The following is an 18,027-nucleotide window of genomic DNA, read 5'->3' as shown; positions in this document are numbered from 1 at the left end:
AAAAAAAAAAAAAAAAAAAAAAAAAAAAAAAAAAAAAAAAAAAAAAAATTTAGCTATGCGCGGGTGCTGTGTGTCGGCAATATTCCTTCCCTACACTGTCTACGGGACTGGGGAACAACAAGGGTCTCAAGCATCAAGACGGTCAATTGTCTGGTCTATCAGTCTCCCGATCTGCTGCCACCTGGTACGGAGGATCTCGCGCTGGCTTGGCAGGCCGACGTCGAGCGCCTCGAGCTCGCGGATCTTGCCCTCCACCACCGTCCCGCGGTACTTCTTCAGCAGGCGCACCAGCAGCCGGTCCACGTCCTGCTGCAGCGCCTCGCCGCCGTCGTCGCCGTCGTTGACCAGCCGCTCCCACTGGGCGGCCGAGACGCAGCACAGCAGCCGCAGCGCCACGCGGGTGCGGTAGCAGACGGTGCCGGCGTCGAGCACGTAGTTGCCGAGGAAGCCGCGCTCGTCCAGCAGGGCGCGCTGCGCGCCGCTCAGCGCCGGCAGCACGGCGTCGTCCAGGCCGACCTCGTCCCACCGGTTGTCGGCCAGCAGGAAGCCGTACTCGACCAGCAGGAGGTCGTTGTGGTGCCGGCCGTAGCAGATGTGCACCTCCTCGCCGGGCGCGTACGCGCGCTCCGCCGCGACGGTGAACCCGGCCGCCGCCCCGCCGAACCCGGCCGTCGCGTACCCGGCCGCCGCGTGGTTGAGCAGGTCGGCGACCGGCTGCAGCACCATGCGGTCGTCGCGCGCCCGGTGGGCGGCCGCGCCCGCCGTCTCGTGGTAGAAGGTGCGCGTGTTGACCAGGAGCCAGGTGTAGAGGAAGGTCTGGCGGGTGATGGTGCCCGTCTTGGCAGTGGTGGTGGTAGTAGTAGTAGTAGTAGTAGTGGTGGTGGTGGCGGTGTTGGTCGGGGAGCGGCTCTTGTCCGTGAGAGCCGTTGTCGTAGAGGAAGAGGTGGAGGAGGAGGAGGAGGAGGAGGAGGAGCCCGCTGCCAGGGGGGACTGTTGGATGACGGCCCAGTCGCGGTTGAACTTGGCCTGCTGCTTGCGGAGGATGGCCAGGGCGGGTTTGGGGAGGTAAGGGTGCAGGCGGGTGTCCCAGGCGAGGGGCAGACTGGTGGTGATGGCCTCGCGCGAGGGGACGACGGCGTTCCAGATGCTGTATTCCGACGTGGGGGAGTCGAGGGCGAGGTCTGCGGCGAGCAGGGCATGGACTTTAGTGTCCTTGGGCAGGCTCTCCTTGACTTCGGGCCGGACCGTGTCGGCAGTCCGGAGGACCGATGACGGGATCCGGAGGAGAAGATCGCCGGGCTAGACGCAGGTTAGGTTAGCCATGTGACAACGGCGTGGACTCTCGGTTTTCCTCCTCTCCCAACCTTGATGTGTTTCGTGACCACGATGCCTACGCCCCGTCCCGGAAACTCGCGAGGGGCGACCCCGTGTAACTCGACTCCTTTGTCCTGTGCCCAGGCGACGAGCTCATCGTAAACATCCATGATGTTCTTTTAGGCAGCTAAGAAACTTGAATTGGGCTGGATGTGCCGTTGTTACTGCGATCCAGATGGGAACTGCCCAGGCTGGGTTGAATACTTGTGCTAACTGAAACTCGGGTGACTCAGACTGAAAGTTTGAACAAGTCGAGAACGATGCGATCGCTGATGCGAACACGTCGCTAAATGGCGATATACTCAGCCTGAGCCAACCTCAAATCCTTGGATCCTTAGTGTGCCAATTACTCCATTCTGCACTCTCTGTTGTTTGGAAACTGCCCGTGTCTCTAAACTCCTACCTGGTTCTCTCAGTTTACAACACTGGCTAACGAAAAGAAAATGAATATGCATGATTGGGGGGTTAGGGTGTGAAATTCAACCGCCACTTTGCATGAATTCTGGGTTAGGGTCAACAGAGTCATGCAAGATAGGCAATTGGGGCTTATCTTATCGAGCCTGCAGGGCGGGCCGATTTCAAGATCGGACCACTTTCCTCTCTGCTACGGGTGACAGTTACCCTTAGCAGACACCGGGATGCGATTCCGGTGTCTCGACCACAGCTACTCATGGAGGTGACCCTCAGGCGTTCAGCGGCTCTTGTAGCCCGCAGCGCTGGGCTCCGGCCCACGGCGGCAGCGCTGACTGCGGCTGCCGGTTCCCGACACTTCTCGTTCTCGAGCCTCACCCGTCCACCGCCGAACTATCCTGGTCATGTCCCGCTCACCGGTATTGAAAAGGCCGCTTTGGCCATTGGATCCGGGCTGATGTCCCTGCGTGATCCCCGACGGGGAGGCAAGCTCCCATCCTCCTTGAATTAATTCCCTGACATATGTCCAATACTTATTTGTCTCGTCTGATCCTCCTCACTGACTTCGTCGTCCTCTCCCTCTCTCTTCCCCTTTGCCCCAAATTCCAGACCTCATCGCCGCCTTCGGTGAAGCCACCGCGACCCCGTACTTCATCTACCGCCTCCGCGACGCCATGCTGGCCTCCCCGACGGGCCGGCGCATCCTGCGCGACCGGCCCCGCATCACCTCGGCGTCGCTCAACCTCCCCCGCCTGCGCGCCCTCCCGCCCAACACGGTCGGCCGCACGTACGCGGCCTGGCTCGACCGCGAGGGCGTCTCGCCCGACACGCGCGCCCCCGTGCGCTACATCGACGACCCGGAGTGCGCCTACGTCATGCAGCGCTACCGCGAGTGCCACGACTTCTACCACGCCCTGACGGGGCTGCCCATCGTCCGCGAGGGCGAGGTCGCCCTCAAGGCCTTCGAGTTCGCAAACACCCTCCTGCCCATGACGGGCTTCAGCATCTTCGCCGCCGTGACCCTCAAGCCCCGCGAGCGGCGCCGGTTCCGCGAGATTTACCTCCCCTGGGCGCTGCGGAACGGGCTGCGCGCCAAGGAGGTGATCAACGTCTACTGGGAGGAGCAGTTCGAGAGGGATGTGGACGACCTGAGGAGGGAGCTGGGGATCGAGCCGCCGCCGGATCTGAGGGAGATCAGGAAGAGGGAGAGGGAAGAGAGGAGGAGGCAGAAAGAACAGGCGGCGGCGGCGGCGGCGGCGGCCGGAGGGGCGTAAAAGCGTTTGATTGCGTTGGAAGCACACACACACACACACGAGTATTGTAAGGTAGTCGCGCCGCTGGCCGCGTGTAACATTAATGAAGGTTGTACGATATGACGACGAAGCAAGTGAACTGAAGAGTCATCCATCCATCCATCCATCCATCCATCCATCCGTCCGTCCGTCCGTCCTTCCCAGTAGTTCATTCAATCCCGGGGACGTGCGTGGGGTGGGGGAGCCCTACGGCCCGAGCACACCAGACCAACGAGCGGCAGAAAACCCATGTCAGCAACCTGCCATGCCCTGTCACAAGCCCAGCAAGTCGTCGTCGTCGTCATCCTGCCACCCCTTTCTCCTGTTGACCACAATCTTCTCCTCCTCCTTGTTGTCCGCCATGGCATTCAACAGCTCCTTGAGCTGGCTCTCGGTCACCTTCTGGCGCAGCTGGCCCGTCTGCGCAAGCATGATCAACCGGTTCTCGATGTCGGTCGCGCGCTGCTCCTTGACCAGCCGGATGCGCCCCAGCCGGTCGGCGGCCTCGGGCTCGAGGATCTGGTTCAGGATCGATTTGCGTGCCTCGGCTGTGGTCCTTGTCTGTTAGCGCGGTCGGGAAAGAGGGGGGGGGGTGCGAGACGGGATTGACTGTGAAATACCTTCCTGTTGTCTGCCGAAGAGTGCTTGTTAGTCTCTGCCGTACAGCATAACCACTATGTGTGACCCTGCATGTTCGCATCTCGGGGAAGGGCTGCTCACTGTCTCTGCGCTTGTTCCTGGCTGCTGCCGCTGCCGCCTGACGACCCCCTGGCCGCGCTCTGGGCTTTGAGCTGCTCGAGACGAGCTTTCCTGATCTGCAAATTCGAATTCTCATTAGGATCTGGACAAGCTATAGACCATAATGTCGGACTGTCGCACCTGTTCCAGATCTGCGTCCTCCATGGCGTCGTCTGGGAATGTCTGGCCGTCAAAGGTGCCGAAGAGTGTGGGGAACTGGGAACTCGAAGGCTGCAGTTCATCGCGGGGTTCCATAAGCATTATCTCGGTGGGGTGACGGCGCTCTGGAACTCCCCGCAAATCAATCACCCCTTCCGGTTCGGCGAAACGCTGACAATGGGTATAGACTCCGTACGAGCAACATGCATATATCGGTTCATGGATTACCACAATTTCAGGTATCTATCTATCATACATGATTGAGTGATGTACAAAATACTACACGCCAGTCGCCATGTCTATGCCCGGAATCTACAATTGATGTATATACTACTCCCCCTCATCCTGCCCGGAGAACATCGTCGACGCATGCCCCGGCCAAACCGCTCGTCGCTGAATAACCACCCCGGCCTATGCTGAATATGTTCCCTCGAATGGTATGTCGCTTTCCAACTTTTTCGACGTGATTATCTGCTTCGCCTTGGCCGCCGCCATAATCGACTCGAGCGTCGTGACGCTGGCTCGGAGCTCCCGACCCCGTCTCACAAAATAGCCAGACAAGTAGTCGACATCTGTGTCCCATCCCTGCGCGACCTGCCACCGCATCCGGCTGTCGGCAGTCCTCTTCAGCATAAGCTTGCGGAACACCTCATCCCTCAGCGACGCGGCGGAGGCGAACCGCCGGAACTTCTCCGAATGCCGGCATTCCGGCAGATGGGACAGCACATGAGAGAGCTCCCCGATCAGCCGGTCCATCAACTGCCTCGCGTACGGGTTGCTGAGGATCTGATCGTATCTGCAGTCAAACAGGACGGCCAGGGGGTCTACGACCGTTCGAAATGCCGCCGTGGGCAGCTTGTGTCGGAGAAAGTCGGGCATAGGGTGGCCTGTCGCGTGCAGCCCCGGCATCGCAGTCAGGAGGCGGATGAAGTGCGTTGCCCGGGCGGTTCGCTCCAAGGGCGGATGGCGTTTGATATGAAAGCGCCCCCCGCCTTCCGGTCGGTGCGGCGAGAACAGCGATAGGAAGAGTCGCCCCGGCCGCACCTCCGAGACGGAGAAGAACTTGTCATCCGTATGGCCCAGATTGGTCGAGAGATGCCCCAAGAGGAAGATTGGTCGCGTCGAATCGTCGGGGAAATACTTCTCGATAAGCTCCTCCGCCACCCCCAAACCATCGTTTATCAGGCATATCGTCGACCGGTAGTCGAGCCGATGTCGAATATGCCCAATGGCCCGCACGACCTGGGAAGCCGGTAGGGTCACGATCAGGTTGTGGATCGTGCCTCCGCTCCGAGCCTCGGCCAGTTCGTCCTGTGTGTACTCGCCCACGACGCGGCGGCGGGTGATGCGGTTGTCGCCCCGGTACAGCGTCAGCTGCTTGCCGCACTCTCGCCATTGCCTGAAGAGGTAGTGGCTGTGCAGCATGTAGCGGACCGGTGGAATGGTCTGACAACCGGCTAGCGTATGTGCAATGTAGCGCCCGGCCAAATCCATCCCCATGACGTGGATCTGGTCCGACGGCCTGAACGGTTGCATGCCAACCACCGGCGGCCGACGAGCATGAGCTTCCCGCTCCTCGAGATCCCACAACGCAAGCTTGGACTGGATCCGGCTCAACTCTTCCTGGCTATCTTGCTCTGGCGGCGCGACACGATTGGTTTCGGCTGTAGCAGGTTTGTCTGCGGGTGGCTCCTCCGCCACTGGCACCTTGTGCTCGTCGACGCCCTCGACAGCGAACGGGACACGCTTCTCTGATGATGACACATGCTCCTCGCCAGCTCCCGAGGGAGCAGGCGGATCGCGTTTCTCCATGGAGGGAACGTCCTTCCTGTCGACGCGTGCGACAGCCAACGGACCGGGGCGGCGAACGAGATGCGCAGGAAGCCCGACAACCCGACTCCTCGGAGAGGGCGAAACGAGCGGAATGGTATCATTGTTTTGCCGCACCAGACCGTCTCTCGACATCGTAGTGTAATCCCGGCCGGACGATTGGCGGCTGGCCCCCCGGCCCGCGAAATGGTTATTGGGCGACCATGATATGCGCCTGTACGGTATTTGCGCGAACGCCCGCGGTGGCGGGCGGCTGCCCAGAAATAGATACAGATTGCCGGTGTTTAGGTGGAAACCTGGGAGCGCATGGCAGTACGGTCGGCGTCGCAGACTGGTGAGAGGCCCGTCGCAGGAGGCTCTCGATGTCTAGGGCATGCGATGAGGCATTGGGCTGAGACACCCGAAGAGAGCGGTGCAAGCACTCGGGCTCGAGTCGGTAGTTGTAGGTGCACGCTGATTGCTGCAAACCATAGGGCTCGGATCGTCCGAGGGGAGAGAAACTTGGTTCAACCGTCTCGACGGTTTCTCCGGCCGAGGCGTTACAAGTCCAGCGACGACGCGAAAGCCGTTCAATTTTCTTCGCGGTCTCTCTGCGAGCGAAAAAAAATCCGGGTCGACTGATTGGTCTAACCGAGGGCTCCAGGCATCCGGCGCTAGAAGACCCACAACACGCCACCGCTGCTAGCCATTTCTGGACTCTTGGAAGTTGAGAACCTCGAGGGTTCTGGGAAGGTTTCATCGAGCAAGTGCGAAGACCAAGTAATCCGTACAGCACAAGGATCGGTACGGAATATACGGAATACATTCCTCGAGATCAAAGTTTGACTTCCACACAAAACCCATCATGGACGTCAGCGACATAACGCCGCAACTGGACCAGCTCGAGCAGGATCTTAGCAGGGCCGAGAAATCTCTCGCGCCACTGCTGGGCGACATAGGTGACATCTCATCCAAGCTTCCGCTCTTGGACAAGGCCAAACTTTACGTTCTCGTCTCCTATACGGTAGAGGCGCTCCTGTTCTGTGAGACCTGCTCTTTTCCCTTGCCACGTCATAGACATTAACGCCTAGTCCAGCGGCATTGCGCCTAAATGGCGTGGACGCAAAGAACCACCCTGTCTTCACCGAGTTGACTCGGGTGAAGCAATACATGGAAAAAATTGAGAAGCTCGAGAATCCGCCTGCGGAGCGCGAAAACACGGTCAACACAGAGGCTGCTGCACGGGTTCTCAAGTCCGATCTCGTAAGCCAAATACTTCATGAGGGCTTAGTGTGGCAGACGTGCGCTCACACAATCTCTAGGGCGACAATAAGGACATCAAGGCAAAGTTGGCAGAGCTCATTGCCAAGGAGCGGGAGAAGGCGCTGGCCAAAGCTGCCGAGAAGAAACGTTCAGCAGAAGAATCATCTGCGGAAAGCAGCAGCGCTGCCACCAGCGAGAAGCTCTCTAAGCGGCCGAAGAGGAACGGTGGCAAGAAGAAGAAATGAAGCCGCGTTGATTCAACCCGTCACCGAAAAGGACCGCAGCATGACGCCACGGCGTTCCACGATGCAACGCCTTCTGTTGCAAGACAGGTCGAGTTCGTGCATCCCGATAATAGCCCTAGCGCCAAGCGGGAGAATCTTTGCAGAGCAGAGGAGAGGCAGTCGACGGAACCGTCCAACAGCCAGAGCATAGAATCCTCCGGCCGCTCAATGCTCCAGTGAAAGTGGGATATTCCAAAAGATAGAGAGAAGAAAAGGGAGGGAGGAGTGGAAGGAAGGGGGGACGACGGACATGCACCACTCCTATAATACTCTCTCTCCTAGATATCCATGTTTCAAGGTTTAGGTCTGCGTCGAAGGTGCCGCTAGGGCCGGCGGATGGCCTCCGAGCGCGGAACGCATATAACCCTTACCCTGAATCTTAACGACATACGCAGGCACAGGCGTACACTAGGACTTTCGGACTTCCGGCGGGTCCGATAGACCAGTTTCTATTGGCTTCTAGGTGCCCACTTGCCGGATGCCACCCAAGCCGTGGCCAATCGCGGGCAAATTCGCGTCGGCCTTCAAACTTCCGGCAAAATATCTCCATCTTCAACAACTCAAACTCACAGGCGGATCGTGAACCCTTTGCTCATCACACAAGCACACTACACCGCACGAAACCACACCACAAGACACCGAACACACACAACGCCATGCCTCGCCAGTCAAGGTCGTCCGCTCGCCCGGCCCCGAGCCGGCCCACCGTGCCCGCCCGCTCGGCTCCCGCTCCGACCCAGCAGCAGCAGACTAGGCCGGCAACCACCTACGCCGCCCCCAGCGCTACCCCGTCCGCTCCCACAACTCCCCAGGCCCCGACGGCCACCGCGGGCTCCCAGGGCCCCGGTCTCTTCGGCCAGATGGCCAGCACCGCCGCGTACGTCTCCGCCCCTCGCCTTCGACCGCCGATGCGATGATCAAGAAAATAACCCCGCAGACACTAACCGCTTCCTTCGAACACAGTGGTGTCGCGATCGGCTCTTCCATCGGCCACGTCGTCGGTAACGGCATTAGCAGCCTCTTCGGCGGCGGCAGCTCTTCCGAGCCGACGCAGGCGCAGGCGCAGGCGGCGCCCCAGACCAACAACAGCACCTGGGGCAACAACTGCGCCGGCGCGACCGAGCAGTTCACCAAGTGCATGGACGAGCACGGCGGCAACATGCAGATCTGCGGGTGGTATCTCGAGCAGCTGGTAGGTGTTTCCTTCTTCCTTTCTCTTGAAGAACGCGACCCGAGAAGGAGGTCTTGGGAGTAGGTTCAAGAAAGGGCAGTGCTGACGATCGTTCCTTGTCCAGAAAGCGTGCCAGGCTGCGGCGAGCCAGTTCTAAGCTTGTGGATGAGAGGGTATTGGACGAGGAGGATGTACTTTTACGCCAAATGACAGCATCATGGCCAATCGTCGTATGATAGGAAATGCTGGTTTGGCAACCGACCCCATAGTATACCATTGCATTGCATGTACACGTAACAGAGCAAACATCTTTTCCGCTCTTCACCTTACTTAGCGTTGCAACTAGTTGAGACCTTCTTAATGCCGACGACGAAAACAACGACTATTCGCCATCATCTGGCCTAGGTTCAAAATTGATCTGTGTGTATGTATGTGCGTGTCTGTGGTTAGCCTCTCACCGGCGTGCTAGTTGTTATTACATAGGGGTGGGGGAAAACTCACCGAGTTGCCGTTGTAGAATTGCTGGTCACTCCGCTGCCCGTCTATGTCGCCCAATCCTGCTATTCGCCTGGCAGCACGACGCCTCGCCGCATCGGCAGCAGGAGTCTGGCTCTCAGACGTCTGGGAAGCTCCGGGTTGCTCCGGGGCTGTCGGCGGCCCGGTCGTGCTTAGGAGAGTCGAGAAGAATGCGGCAACGGTGCTGAAGAATCCGATGACGATACCCAAAAAATACGCAATAATCCTCTGAAAGACATTCCCTTCGGGCGCTCCTCCCTCAGCGGCGGACCGCGCAGAGGGCAGATACGCAGACGTCGGCTTGGTCACACGCAGGAGGATCAGAGTTGACGAAGGGGTCAGCTCCAGCTCCCGGAGAGTCTTGTTCTCCTCGGTGACATCGATCGTCCTGCTCGGCATCGGCGTCAGGAGCACCTTGAAGGTGAAGGCGTCCTTGCCGTCCCCCCGTGCTTCGTTGACCCAGTTCCTCACATCGTTCAGCGTATCGGTGCTGGAGAAGCGGTTGCGGATGGTGGAGCCATCGAATAGTCGGACTTGAATCGCGCAGTGCTCGCTCTGCTCGCCGGCTGGCGGTCGGACCTGGCTTGTCGTCCCCCGGGCAGGCGAGTCGGGTTTCTTCTCCGAGGCCGCCGAGAGCTTGCGGGCGGCCGCTGCCTCAGCCTGCTGGGCTTTCCTGGCGGCTTTGTCGTCTTCGATGGCCTTCAGAATCCGCGCTCGTTCCTCGCGGGCCTCTTGCCGCTGCTTCTTGAGGGCCGCGGCATGCTTGCTTTGCTCATCGGTTGTCTTCGAGCCGCCTGCTTCCGGCTCGGCTTTGGCCTTTCCCTTCTCGATGGCTCGCCTTTTAGCCTCTTCGTCATCCTTCTTCTTCTGCTCAGCGAGCCTAGCAGCTCGTTCAGCAAGGACGACGTGGCTTCGGGATTCGGTTGGAGACGGCGCGGTGGCCTGGCCAGCACTGCTCGCTGAAGAGTCTTCGACATGGTTTGACTGTTCGACGGGAGGTGCTGTCGTGGCCACAGTTTGTGGTTGAGCAGGTGCCGCTTGGGTTGGGACAGGCTGGTTAGGGGGAGGTTGAGCCGGCGAAAGCACCGCCTTCAACCTCCTGACGAACTCGGCTTTGGACACACCAGCAGCGATGTACTCCTTGAGCTCAGCGTTTCTGTGTAGGGTTAGTTCTGAAGCATTTTGCGCATAGACATTAGACCAACCTGATAACCACCACAGTAGGTTTCTTTGGAATGGGATAGAGCTGCGCGAGGAAGCCCTCCTCCTGTGAGCCCGCGACTAATCGCAGAGATACACTGGTCGATTGGAGCAATGGAAGGACCTGATAATCATTACGGGATCAGAAAAGGCTCGCTGGGAAAGGTCAGGTCAGATCGAGATTGCTCACTTCTCCATCCGTGAAGAACTCATCCTCCCATTGCCGGCTCTCGGTTTCACCATCTGTCCCTGGTCAACTTGTGGTAAAATGAGCGTGGCCTCGCGACTGCTTGTACCTGTTACGAAACATACAACGGCCTTTGCCTGTTGTAGGGCAGCGGCAATTCCCTCTTGCAGGGTCCCCTGGAAAAAGGACATGCTGAACCGTTGGATTGTGAATCCGCTCACCCCGATGGCCACACGTCCGTCAGTGCTGTAAGGTGATACGTTTTCGAGGCAGGAGCTCAGGATTGATCGACTCTGAAACCGGCCAAGACCAGAATGAGATGGGTTTCGATGCGCCGGGTTTGCACGTGGAGGACAGATGCAGCGAGCACGAGCAATTGTAGTGCAAGCAAAGTACTATGCCGTGGATGATATGTGGCTGGTTGTTTCTGGTTGGCTTTCCATTTGCCTGCCTCTTCCGTTGATGACAATCCACCTGCAAGCTGCAGTGGGAAGGAAGAGCATTGGTAACCCCTGTTCTGTGGCTCGCTTCCTGTGCAGTGGCGGGGTACGTAACATAGTATGTACTGTACATACGAAGTAATCCGTACATACACCTCCTCCAGGATAAATAATCCTAGTGCGATACATGCCCCACTTTTCTTCACCTTTTTGCAAGCCACTTACACAATCATCACACCATGTCACTCTCCTAATAATTTTCTATACAAAGGTACTTACAGATAAAATCCCTAGGTTAGGAGCTGAGTATAGTGGCTGGCTCGAAGCGCAGTTTTGAGCCCTATTGAGAATGTATGGCACTGGATGAAGGATTGGCTTGAACATCGCTACGATACTCAATCGCTGAGCCTTACAGGGCTTCGACTGGCTGTTCTGGAGGCGTGGGAGGCAGTGCCCCCTGAGTTTCTTCAGTGCCTGGCACACTCAATGCCCCGACGGCTTGCAAAGGTAATTGAAAACCAGGGGGGCAAGACTAGGTATTGATACTTTTATATTAAAGAAATTTGTATTGGGTTGGGTGTACCTGGACTTCTTGGCCACTTTTCTGATTTGCGTTAGTTGTGGGGCGTGTATCGCACTAGGATTATTTATCCTGGAGGAGGTGTACAGCGGAGACAAGGTACCAATCCGAACATCCGGGCCTATCGAGGCTCCCGATTCCAGACTCGAACAAAACGACTTTAGCTCGCCCGGAGCTCCAAGATCCCGCCGGGCTCAGTGTTATTCATTTATTCAACCACACAACCCTCGAGACCACAGAACCATGGCGGCTAAGAGGGCGGTTGCTTGCCTGCTGCGGTCACTGCAAACCCAGCAGAGACCAATTGGCAACGCAATTCCCAGATGGGCGTCGCCGAGCCGCTCATTCCCCTCCTCCCGGGGCCAGTTCGCTCCCCGGCGGCCGATCTCCAGTACCCCGCGGCGCCCGAGCGAGAAGCAGCCAGCAGACGACCCGAACTTCATCTCGATCCTCGATAACCCCCCAGAGCTCGTCCGGACGGGCCGCAAACATGGGCCGGGCCTGATCATCCTCGGTATTCCCTTCCCCTCCCTCCACCTTCCATCCCAAGAAAGGCGCAGAGAGTTCCGCAGACGACAAAACAACTAACCGCCTCGGGGTCGCTCCAGCCATTATTCCCATAACCGCCTTCTTCCTCGGCACCTGGCAGATCAAGCGCCTGCAGTGGAAGACGGACCTGATCGCCAAATGCGAAGACCGCATCGTTCGCCCGCCGCTGCCGCTCCCGGCGCGCATCGACCCGGACGCCATCGCCGACTTCGACTACCGGCGCGTGTACGTGACCGGCCGGTTCCGGCACGACCAGGAGATGCTCGTGGGCCCGCGCATGCGCGACGGCGAGCAGGGGTACATGGTGGTGACGCCCCTCGAGCGGGACGGGGACGAGGGCGCCAAGGTGCTGGTCAACCGCGGCTGGGTCTCCAAGGCGAAGGCGGATCAGAGCAAGCGGCCGGACGGGTTGCCGCGGGGGGAGGTGAGGGTGGAAGGGCTGCTGAGGGAGCCGTGGAAGAAGAACATGTTTACGCCGGCGAACCGGCCAGAGAAGGGGGAGTTCTACTTCCCCGACGTCAAACAGATGGCAGAGCTGACGGGGAGCCAGGCTGTCTGGGTGGAGCAAACTATGGGTTGGTCTCATTCTTCCCTCCCCCCCTTTCTCTCTGCCGAGATGTTCCTTCTCGGTGCTCCGACTGCGGAGCTAGCTACTGGCTAGCTGATGTGAAGCGCTAACTACTACCTCCTCGCAGAACCTGATTACTTCCAGTTATTGGATTATCAGACACGCGGCATCCCCATTGGAAGGCCGGCAGAGGTGAATCTGCGCAACAATCATGCGCAGTACATCTTCACCTGGTAAGTTTCATCAGCCCTGCACGAGGCCCGTGTCCCGAAGAAACCCCCGTGTTTTGGCACCTCTCATCCCTCGACAGCGGCAGCCAACTGATTCGCGCAGGTATGGTCTCGCCGTGGCCACATCGATAATGTTCTACATGGTGGTCAAGAAGCCGTCAGCCGGCGCAGCCCAGCGTGTTCGCCACAACACAAGGTGGTAAAAATACTCGAGTATACTCGTCGTGGGAACTCAGGTGATGTCGTCTTCCGCTCCGCCCTTGTCCTTGCGTCGCTTTCTCGGCACGACGGGAGGAGGCATGCGAAGTTCTTGCAGCAACTCCCTGGGAAGGTGCCGTTGTGCGAGGGCGAATAGCGTAGTGTTTGGATTGATCTGACGTTGTCTGGGAAGTGTCAGCCAATCATGTGTAACTTTATTCGAGATACCCTGCGATAGATTGTACCATACCTCTTCATGAGAGTGAGCACATCGCTCTCGTCAATGGTCTTGCGGCCGGCGTGCTTTGCATAGGCCTGGAGATCCTCGCCCAGCTGTTCGAAGAACCAATCCGAAGCCTGCATGATCGCTTTCATGGCATCTGCAGTGATCTTCCCCTTTGCCCCGCTGGCTCTTGCAAAGTTTTGGGCGAGTCGCTTTACCACTGCCGGCGGCAGGGAAGGGTACTCGATACCGTATTTAGACACCTTGATGACCTTCTTCCCTGACCCGTGCGTTGCAGCCATCCTAGCCAGCGCGGTTCCGAGCTCGGTCTGCTCTTGGTCGTGGTCTTGTAGAGCTGAGGTCGGATGGTCCACCGGCTCATCTTCCAATGCCGGCATTTCTCCCAAATCGGCATCGTTAAAATCGTCGCTTCGCTGGTCAGCCAGTGGCGCGTAGTCAACGTGAATAGGCTGGTCATCGCCGGCGGATGCTCGGTCCGGCGATTCGTCAACCTGCGGTGCAATTATGAACGTGCTCTCATTGACGTCTCCAACTGGTATCTCGATGCCAAAGTCGCTCTCGCGGCCAAGTTCGCGCCGGCCCACGTCCGAATCCAGCCTGCAGCCAAATTAGCACCACATTCGTCACCGTCACTTGATGGTCGAGAACTACCGTTCAGGGGAGGATAAATCTAGCACTCCCATAGTGACGTTCTCTTCGTCCATCACGGCCGTCGGCGGAAAGAATCCAGAGTCCACTCCGACATCCTCGCTGTGTAGCATATCGTTGGTGTTGAAGTAATCGCTCATCCGCGCGCTGCCCATCGAAAGCCGACCACCGGGCTGCTCGCTATAAGCCCTCCGCGGCATCTCAATGGATTGCATTGTGAAGTTGTCATTGTCGTCGAACACCACCGAGCGGTGCGGCTGGAGATCGTCGCTGTCGTCATCGTCCTCCTCGTCAATAGGGAGAGAGAGCCGCGGACGCTTCGGAAGCTCGTCGTCGTCGTCATCTTCGGCGTTGATTGTGCTCAGCGTTGTATCGTTGCCCGCGCCGTCTGAGCCAGGCCCTTTGCCATCTTCTCCGGGCGACGAGGACGAGGAAGTGGTGATCACCTGGGTGTTGCGCGCCAGCACCCGTCCCAGGGACAAGAGAAAGTCTCGCGGGGAGTCGCGGACTTCGCGCAGGCTTTTGCGCCGGGCGCGGTGCGGCGTGAGGATCGCTGCCCGGCGCGAGTCGATAGCCCGGAAGGCGGCACGCGCATGGGGTGTCGCGGTTGGGGGGACAATCTTCCGCCCCGATGCCGAAAGACCTCGTGGTAAGCCGCGTGATTGACCGCCTGGTGTTTGGAGGACAGAACGTCGGGTGACCGAGGCCAATGGCTCGGCGCTCGAGGCTCGTCGCGTCGGCGTCGCGTCGGGACGCTGGCTTTCGCGGGCCATGTTGAACCCTCGTTAAGCCTCAGACTTGAGAATGAAGTTCAGCATGGGAAGATGGAAACCTAAGCCCGGCGCCTACGTAGCTAACTTCGCTCGGGTCTGTTGTGGTCGTGGCGGTTTCGAGCTGTTTCCCATGACGCGCTGCAGCTGCTCGCGCCGTCATGCTGTCGGTGACTTGTGTACAGACGTACTTTCCTCATTCCACAACGGGAGGTGGGGCACTCCACTCAGATAAGGCGGATAAGCCAAACAGCCCTATGAACCGAGCATCCGCGCCAAGATATCTTCCCCTGTGCCCCCCCAGTTTGGCTTGCAAAGCACCTTACAAGCCTTGAACTCCTGCCCCTTCTGTTTCTGCTCCATCAGACCTCGGCTGCTTGTTCACGCGATGAGGACGGCGTCTTGTTTTATTTTTTTGTCCAGACTGCCTCTCGTGCGCCCATCATCTCAATCGGCTCGATAAATATTCTACAGAGTAACTAGATGTGGCACAGTCCGATTTTCGACAACACTGTTGTCAATCAGGAAGCGACAGGCTGTTGTTCTACTCGCTGTTTAATCGAGAGCATCTTGGAAGGCTACTCCGTTCAGCCGGTCATCGGGGTGGGGAAGGGGGGAGTTTGGCCAGTTCACACGCCCCGTCGCAGCCTGTCGTCACAAGCTTGGCTGAATGGGCCAAATCAGAGAGGATCTTGGTATTTACGGCGAAGCCAGCTGAGGTGTTGGCCCATCGTATCTCCTCTCTGTGCAGCGTTGCAAGACCGCCTTATTGGCCACATCGCTGCTCTGAGTATCTTCGGCCGCGAACTTCGTCGAACGCACGGTGTGAAGATTCCGGCTCGCGAAGACGAGCAGAGAGGTAAAGGCTGTTTCATACGGTGGAGAACATCTGTTTGGATGATATCGCCGTAACGCGTGGTTACATAGAACCATTTCCTACACTTCTGTAAACTTCCGAGGTTCGTTCCTGTGTAAGTCACAGTGGGTCTTGGGGAAAACACCACACGCGCCTCTCCTCGGGCAGAGGGGCCAGAGCTCTCGGGTCCTCGAGGTACCTTTGGCAGTCAACTTCATATGAGCTCCCTCGATCCTTGGTCGCCCAAACCGCCAATAGCACCGCATTTGGCGTTTCGAGGCATGGCGGACTCGCCTCTGCTCGATCCGGGTATACGCCCCAGGTCAATTGCGCCAAATCAAGACAACATTCTACTCTGCCCTACAGCAGAGCGTAGACGTAGCAAGTCACGGCTCTCCTTTCGTCATAGAGTCGAGGGCTTTACTCGATACGGTAAAATGCTTTGGTTCCCAGATGTCGATCTCCTCGGGGAGCTGTGCTCGGCACTTTTGGTTCTGCCGGTTTGAGAAGGAAGCTCAAAGCATGCGAGCTGAGTATCATTCGAACACCAGCGAGGGCCCGCATCTCTTGCCGAATGCCGTGGCCCACTCGTTTCCCATGGTTGTTTCAACCGGTCTTTCGAAGCGGTTGACGCCGAACGTGTCAGAGGTTGGCCCCTTGCTGCCCGCAACTCAAATAGCGAAACGCAACGGCACGATTCGCCAGATACAGACATGGGCTCGGCCAAGACTATGGCGCGCCGTGCGAAGAAGCACAGAGCTCCACTCGAACCCCCGCCCCGCCTCCCTGAACCGCCATGGCGTGTGCAAGAGAGGCATGCCACTGGTGCCCTGAGGCCCTGAGGCAAGGTCTGAGGGTAGCACAACTTGCATTCGCTTCCTCCCCCCCCCCCCCCCGGGGGCTTCTACACAGTGCTGGGACGGCTCACCGTATCGGGCCCCAGTCCCGCCTCGATTGAGACTGCCAACCCAGCGTCCGTTCGCCTGATGGCCGCCCCGGCTCTCGAGACTGCGCCGGACTTCTGTTTCCTACCTGAACATTCTCTGTATCCGTATTTGTACACTTATTCCGCAGCCGGAATTCCAGACCATTTGCAGTCGGCGACAGCGCCTCGTTCTGTTCATTGTGTTGCAGTTTGCATTTCGCCTCCTTGGTCCTGAGTGTCGGCATAGTTGGTATATACCCTTGCACCTCGCCGTCGACCGGACCGCTACATTAGAGCGGTGGGCCAACTTGGCAGCGCAATTCTTCCCTCCTGCTTCCCACAACCCTGCCCGTCCATCCCAACCTCCCGCTCGCTTTTGACCGATAACATCAACCGGTCCATCGCCTTGACTGCTCGACTGCTTTTACGGGAGTCGCAGAACAATCGTTATTCTTGCTTTCCGTGCATCCTACATATACATAGACCATGGCGACACCGCAGTCGATCAAGGTTCGTGACCCACCGCGACAACGGCCGACCGCGCACACCCCATCCCCGCGCCGGCGATGGGGCTGGCGATGGGCCGCCAGCAGAACGTCAGCCTCGGTACTAATCACTGTTTTCGTCCCGTAGTGCGTCGTCACAGGTGACGGTGCTGTTGGCAAGGTACAGTGTTGTGCATCCCCAGGGGTCCCGTCCGTCCGCAACATACTAACGGTTCTTTCCTAGACATGCCTGCTCATCTCCTACACCACAAACGCCTTCCCGGGCGAGTACATCCCGACGGTGTATGTGCATCCATTCGATTTGTCCTCTCCTCATCCGTGCCCTAACGCGCAGCTTTTCCAGGTTTGATAACTACTCGGCGCTGGTGCAAGTCGACGGCAAGCCGGTCAGCTTAGGGCTGTGGGATACCGCGGGACAAGAGGACTACGATAGACTGCGGCCGCTGTCATACCCCCAGACCGATGTCTTCCTCATCTGCTTCTCAGTGGTCAGCCCCCCGTCGTTTGATAACGTCGCGGACAAGGTGAGCGAGGATACCTCCGGACAGCAGGGGGTGAACCGAGGCAGCATCTGACCGCCCATGCACAGTGGCACCCCGAAATCAGCCACCACGCGCCTGGCGTTCCAATTGTTCTCGTCGGAACCAAGATTGATATGCGAGACGACCCGGAGACGATACAGAAGCTAGCGGAGAAGAAGATGTCGCCTATTCTCTACGAGCAGGGAATCCAGTGCGCTAGGCAGATCAAGGCTTGCAAATATGTGGAGTGCTCCGCCTTGACGCAGAAGAACCTCGCGGGTGTATTCGACACTGCCATCCGGTGAGTAGCCTTCTGACCGGACCCTGTCCTCACGTGCACATGCTGACGAGGGGACCCTCCAGAGCCGCACTGGGAATCTTGCCCATTCCAGACGATAGCAAGCAGAGCAAGAAGTCCTCCAAGTGCCCGATCCTCTGATCATCCATCTCCGTTACGGACCCTCCTCTACACACGACGACAGACGACGACCTCTAATGCATGCACACATACCACAATCTATACCCCCAATCACGCCCCGCCTGGATTTTTTTTTTTTTTTTTTTTTTTGGATTGGCACTCGGAAGTAT

At 58.4% G+C, this 18,027-nt stretch overlaps 10 protein-coding genes across 10 annotated transcripts; 5 read left to right on the top strand and 5 right to left on the bottom strand.

Annotated features, from left to right (window-relative positions):
- Window positions 1-126: 126 nt before the first annotated feature.
- On the bottom strand, window positions 127-1,770 carry P884DRAFT_289400 (uncharacterized protein; the record flags this gene model as incomplete). Its single annotated transcript, XM_069443996.1, has 2 exons — window positions 1,365-1,770; window positions 127-1,299 (listed from the first exon to the last, which is right to left on the bottom strand). Exons 1-2 carry the CDS (start codon window positions 1,482-1,484, stop codon window positions 127-129), a joined length of 1,293 nt encoding a protein of 430 aa, XP_069301072.1. The 5' UTR covers window positions 1,485-1,770.
- Window positions 1,771-2,181: 411 nt separating this feature from the next.
- Window positions 2,182-3,131, top strand: P884DRAFT_254751 (ubiquinone biosynthesis protein Coq4). Its single transcript, XM_069440920.1, has 2 exons — window positions 2,182-2,270; window positions 2,395-3,131. Exons 1-2 carry the CDS (start codon window positions 2,243-2,245, stop codon window positions 3,057-3,059), a joined length of 693 nt encoding a protein of 230 aa, XP_069301071.1. The 5' UTR covers window positions 2,182-2,242; the 3' UTR covers window positions 3,060-3,131.
- Window position 3,132: 1 nt separating this feature from the next.
- Window positions 3,133-4,024, bottom strand: P884DRAFT_216523 (PDCD5-related protein). The gene is made up of 4 exons (XM_069439316.1): window positions 3,957-4,024; window positions 3,798-3,892; window positions 3,698-3,708; window positions 3,133-3,625 (listed from the first exon to the last, which is right to left on the bottom strand). Exons 1-4 carry the CDS (start codon window positions 3,978-3,980, stop codon window positions 3,351-3,353), a joined length of 405 nt encoding a protein of 134 aa, XP_069301070.1. The 5' UTR covers window positions 3,981-4,024; the 3' UTR covers window positions 3,133-3,350.
- A 161-nt stretch (window positions 4,025-4,185) lies between these two features.
- On the bottom strand, window positions 4,186-6,363 carry P884DRAFT_254749 (ketopantoate reductase PanE/ApbA C terminal-domain-containing protein). The gene has a single exon (XM_069440919.1). It carries the CDS (start codon window positions 5,937-5,939, stop codon window positions 4,386-4,388), a length of 1,554 nt encoding a protein of 517 aa, XP_069301069.1. The 5' UTR covers window positions 5,940-6,363; the 3' UTR covers window positions 4,186-4,385.
- Window positions 6,364-6,544: 181 nt separating this feature from the next.
- Window positions 6,545-7,715, top strand: P884DRAFT_216516 (Sas10/Utp3/C1D family-domain-containing protein). The gene is made up of 3 exons (XM_069439315.1): window positions 6,545-6,826; window positions 6,880-7,046; window positions 7,106-7,715. Exons 1-3 carry the CDS (start codon window positions 6,649-6,651, stop codon window positions 7,289-7,291), a joined length of 531 nt encoding a protein of 176 aa, XP_069301068.1. The 5' UTR covers window positions 6,545-6,648; the 3' UTR covers window positions 7,292-7,715.
- Window positions 7,716-7,722: 7 nt separating this feature from the next.
- Window positions 7,723-8,892, top strand: P884DRAFT_216513 (uncharacterized protein). The gene is made up of 3 exons (XM_069439314.1): window positions 7,723-8,207; window positions 8,294-8,522; window positions 8,626-8,892. The coding sequence occupies exons 1-3, from the start codon at window positions 7,987-7,989 to the stop codon at window positions 8,656-8,658; spliced, it is 483 nt and encodes a 160-aa protein (XP_069301067.1). The 5' UTR covers window positions 7,723-7,986; the 3' UTR covers window positions 8,659-8,892.
- Window positions 8,884-10,846, bottom strand: P884DRAFT_289395 (uncharacterized protein; the record flags this gene model as incomplete). The annotated part of the gene is made up of 5 exons (XM_069443995.1): window positions 10,514-10,846; window positions 10,408-10,460; window positions 10,223-10,341; window positions 9,003-10,173; window positions 8,884-8,919 (listed from the first exon to the last, which is right to left on the bottom strand). The coding sequence occupies exons 1-5, from the start codon at window positions 10,593-10,595 to the stop codon at window positions 8,884-8,886; spliced, it is 1,461 nt and encodes a 486-aa protein (XP_069301066.1). The 5' UTR covers window positions 10,596-10,846.
- An 821-nt stretch (window positions 10,847-11,667) lies between these two features.
- P884DRAFT_266718 (SURF1 family-domain-containing protein) lies at window positions 11,668-12,778 on the top strand (the record flags this gene model as incomplete). Its single annotated transcript, XM_069442049.1, has 3 exons — window positions 11,668-11,938; window positions 12,033-12,548; window positions 12,669-12,778. 3 exons carry the CDS (start codon window positions 11,668-11,670, stop codon window positions 12,776-12,778), a joined length of 897 nt encoding a protein of 298 aa, XP_069301065.1.
- Window positions 12,779-13,003: 225 nt separating this feature from the next.
- On the bottom strand, window positions 13,004-14,780 carry P884DRAFT_282402 (centromere kinetochore component CENP-T-domain-containing protein; the record flags this gene model as incomplete). The annotated part of the gene is made up of 3 exons (XM_069443598.1): window positions 13,865-14,780; window positions 13,220-13,810; window positions 13,004-13,154 (listed from the first exon to the last, which is right to left on the bottom strand). Exons 1-3 carry the CDS (start codon window positions 14,632-14,634, stop codon window positions 13,004-13,006), a joined length of 1,512 nt encoding a protein of 503 aa, XP_069301064.1. The 5' UTR covers window positions 14,635-14,780.
- A 1,728-nt stretch (window positions 14,781-16,508) lies between these two features.
- P884DRAFT_282401 (P-loop containing nucleoside triphosphate hydrolase protein) lies at window positions 16,509-17,983 on the top strand. Its single transcript, XM_069443597.1, has 6 exons — window positions 16,509-16,922; window positions 17,046-17,078; window positions 17,142-17,200; window positions 17,262-17,442; window positions 17,508-17,740; window positions 17,803-17,983. Exons 1-6 carry the CDS (start codon window positions 16,899-16,901, stop codon window positions 17,876-17,878), a joined length of 606 nt encoding a protein of 201 aa, XP_069301063.1. The 5' UTR covers window positions 16,509-16,898; the 3' UTR covers window positions 17,879-17,983.
- The last annotated feature ends 44 nt before the right edge of the window (window positions 17,984-18,027 follow it).

The sequence above is a fragment of the Thermothelomyces heterothallicus genome (assembly GCF_042370625.1).
Source record: "Thermothelomyces heterothallicus CBS 202.75 unplaced genomic scaffold P884_scaffold_2, whole genome shotgun sequence".
NCBI lineage: Eukaryota > Fungi > Ascomycota > Sordariomycetes > Sordariales > Chaetomiaceae > Thermothelomyces > Thermothelomyces heterothallicus.
Note: the sequence above shows the minus strand (reverse complement) of the source record. Positions and strands in the feature narration are given on the sequence as shown.

Coding starts and splice junctions, on each gene's coding strand:
- P884DRAFT_282401 (XM_069443597.1), top strand. CDS start 16,899: ATGGCGACACCGCAGTCGATCAAG. Junction 16,923..17,045: donor CGACACCGCAGTCGATCAAG/GTTCGTGACCCA, acceptor TTCGTCCCGTAG/TGCGTCGTCACAGGTGACGG. Junction 17,201..17,261: donor GGCGAGTACATCCCGACGGT/GTATGTGCATCC, acceptor CAGCTTTTCCAG/GTTTGATAACTACTCGGCGC.
- P884DRAFT_216516 (XM_069439315.1), top strand. CDS start 6,649: ATGGACGTCAGCGACATAACGCCGCAACTGGACCAGCTCGAGCAGGAT. Junction 6,827..6,879: donor GGTAGAGGCGCTCCTGTTCT/GTGAGACCTGCT, acceptor CGCCTAGTCCAG/CGGCATTGCGCCTAAATGGC. Junction 7,047..7,105: donor GGGTTCTCAAGTCCGATCTC/GTAAGCCAAATA, acceptor CACAATCTCTAG/GGCGACAATAAGGACATCAA.
- P884DRAFT_254751 (XM_069440920.1), top strand. CDS start 2,243: ATGTCCCTGCGTGATCCCCGACGGGGAG. Junction 2,271..2,394: donor GCGTGATCCCCGACGGGGAG/GCAAGCTCCCAT, acceptor CCCAAATTCCAG/ACCTCATCGCCGCCTTCGGT.
- P884DRAFT_216513 (XM_069439314.1), top strand. CDS start 7,987: ATGCCTCGCCAGTCAAGGTCGTCCGCTCGCCCGGCCCCGAGCCGGCCC. Junction 8,208..8,293: donor CAGATGGCCAGCACCGCCGC/GTACGTCTCCGC, acceptor CTTCGAACACAG/TGGTGTCGCGATCGGCTCTT. Junction 8,523..8,625: donor GGTGGTATCTCGAGCAGCTG/GTAGGTGTTTCC, acceptor TTCCTTGTCCAG/AAAGCGTGCCAGGCTGCGGC.
- P884DRAFT_216523 (XM_069439316.1), bottom strand. CDS start 3,980: ATGGAGGACGCAGATCTGGAACAG. Junction 3,893..3,956: donor AGGACGCAGATCTGGAACAG/GTGCGACAGTCC, acceptor TCGAATTTGCAG/ATCAGGAAAGCTCGTCTCGA.
- P884DRAFT_254749 (XM_069440919.1), bottom strand. CDS start 5,939: ATGTCGAGAGACGGTCTGGTGCGGCAAAACAATGATACCATTCCGCTC.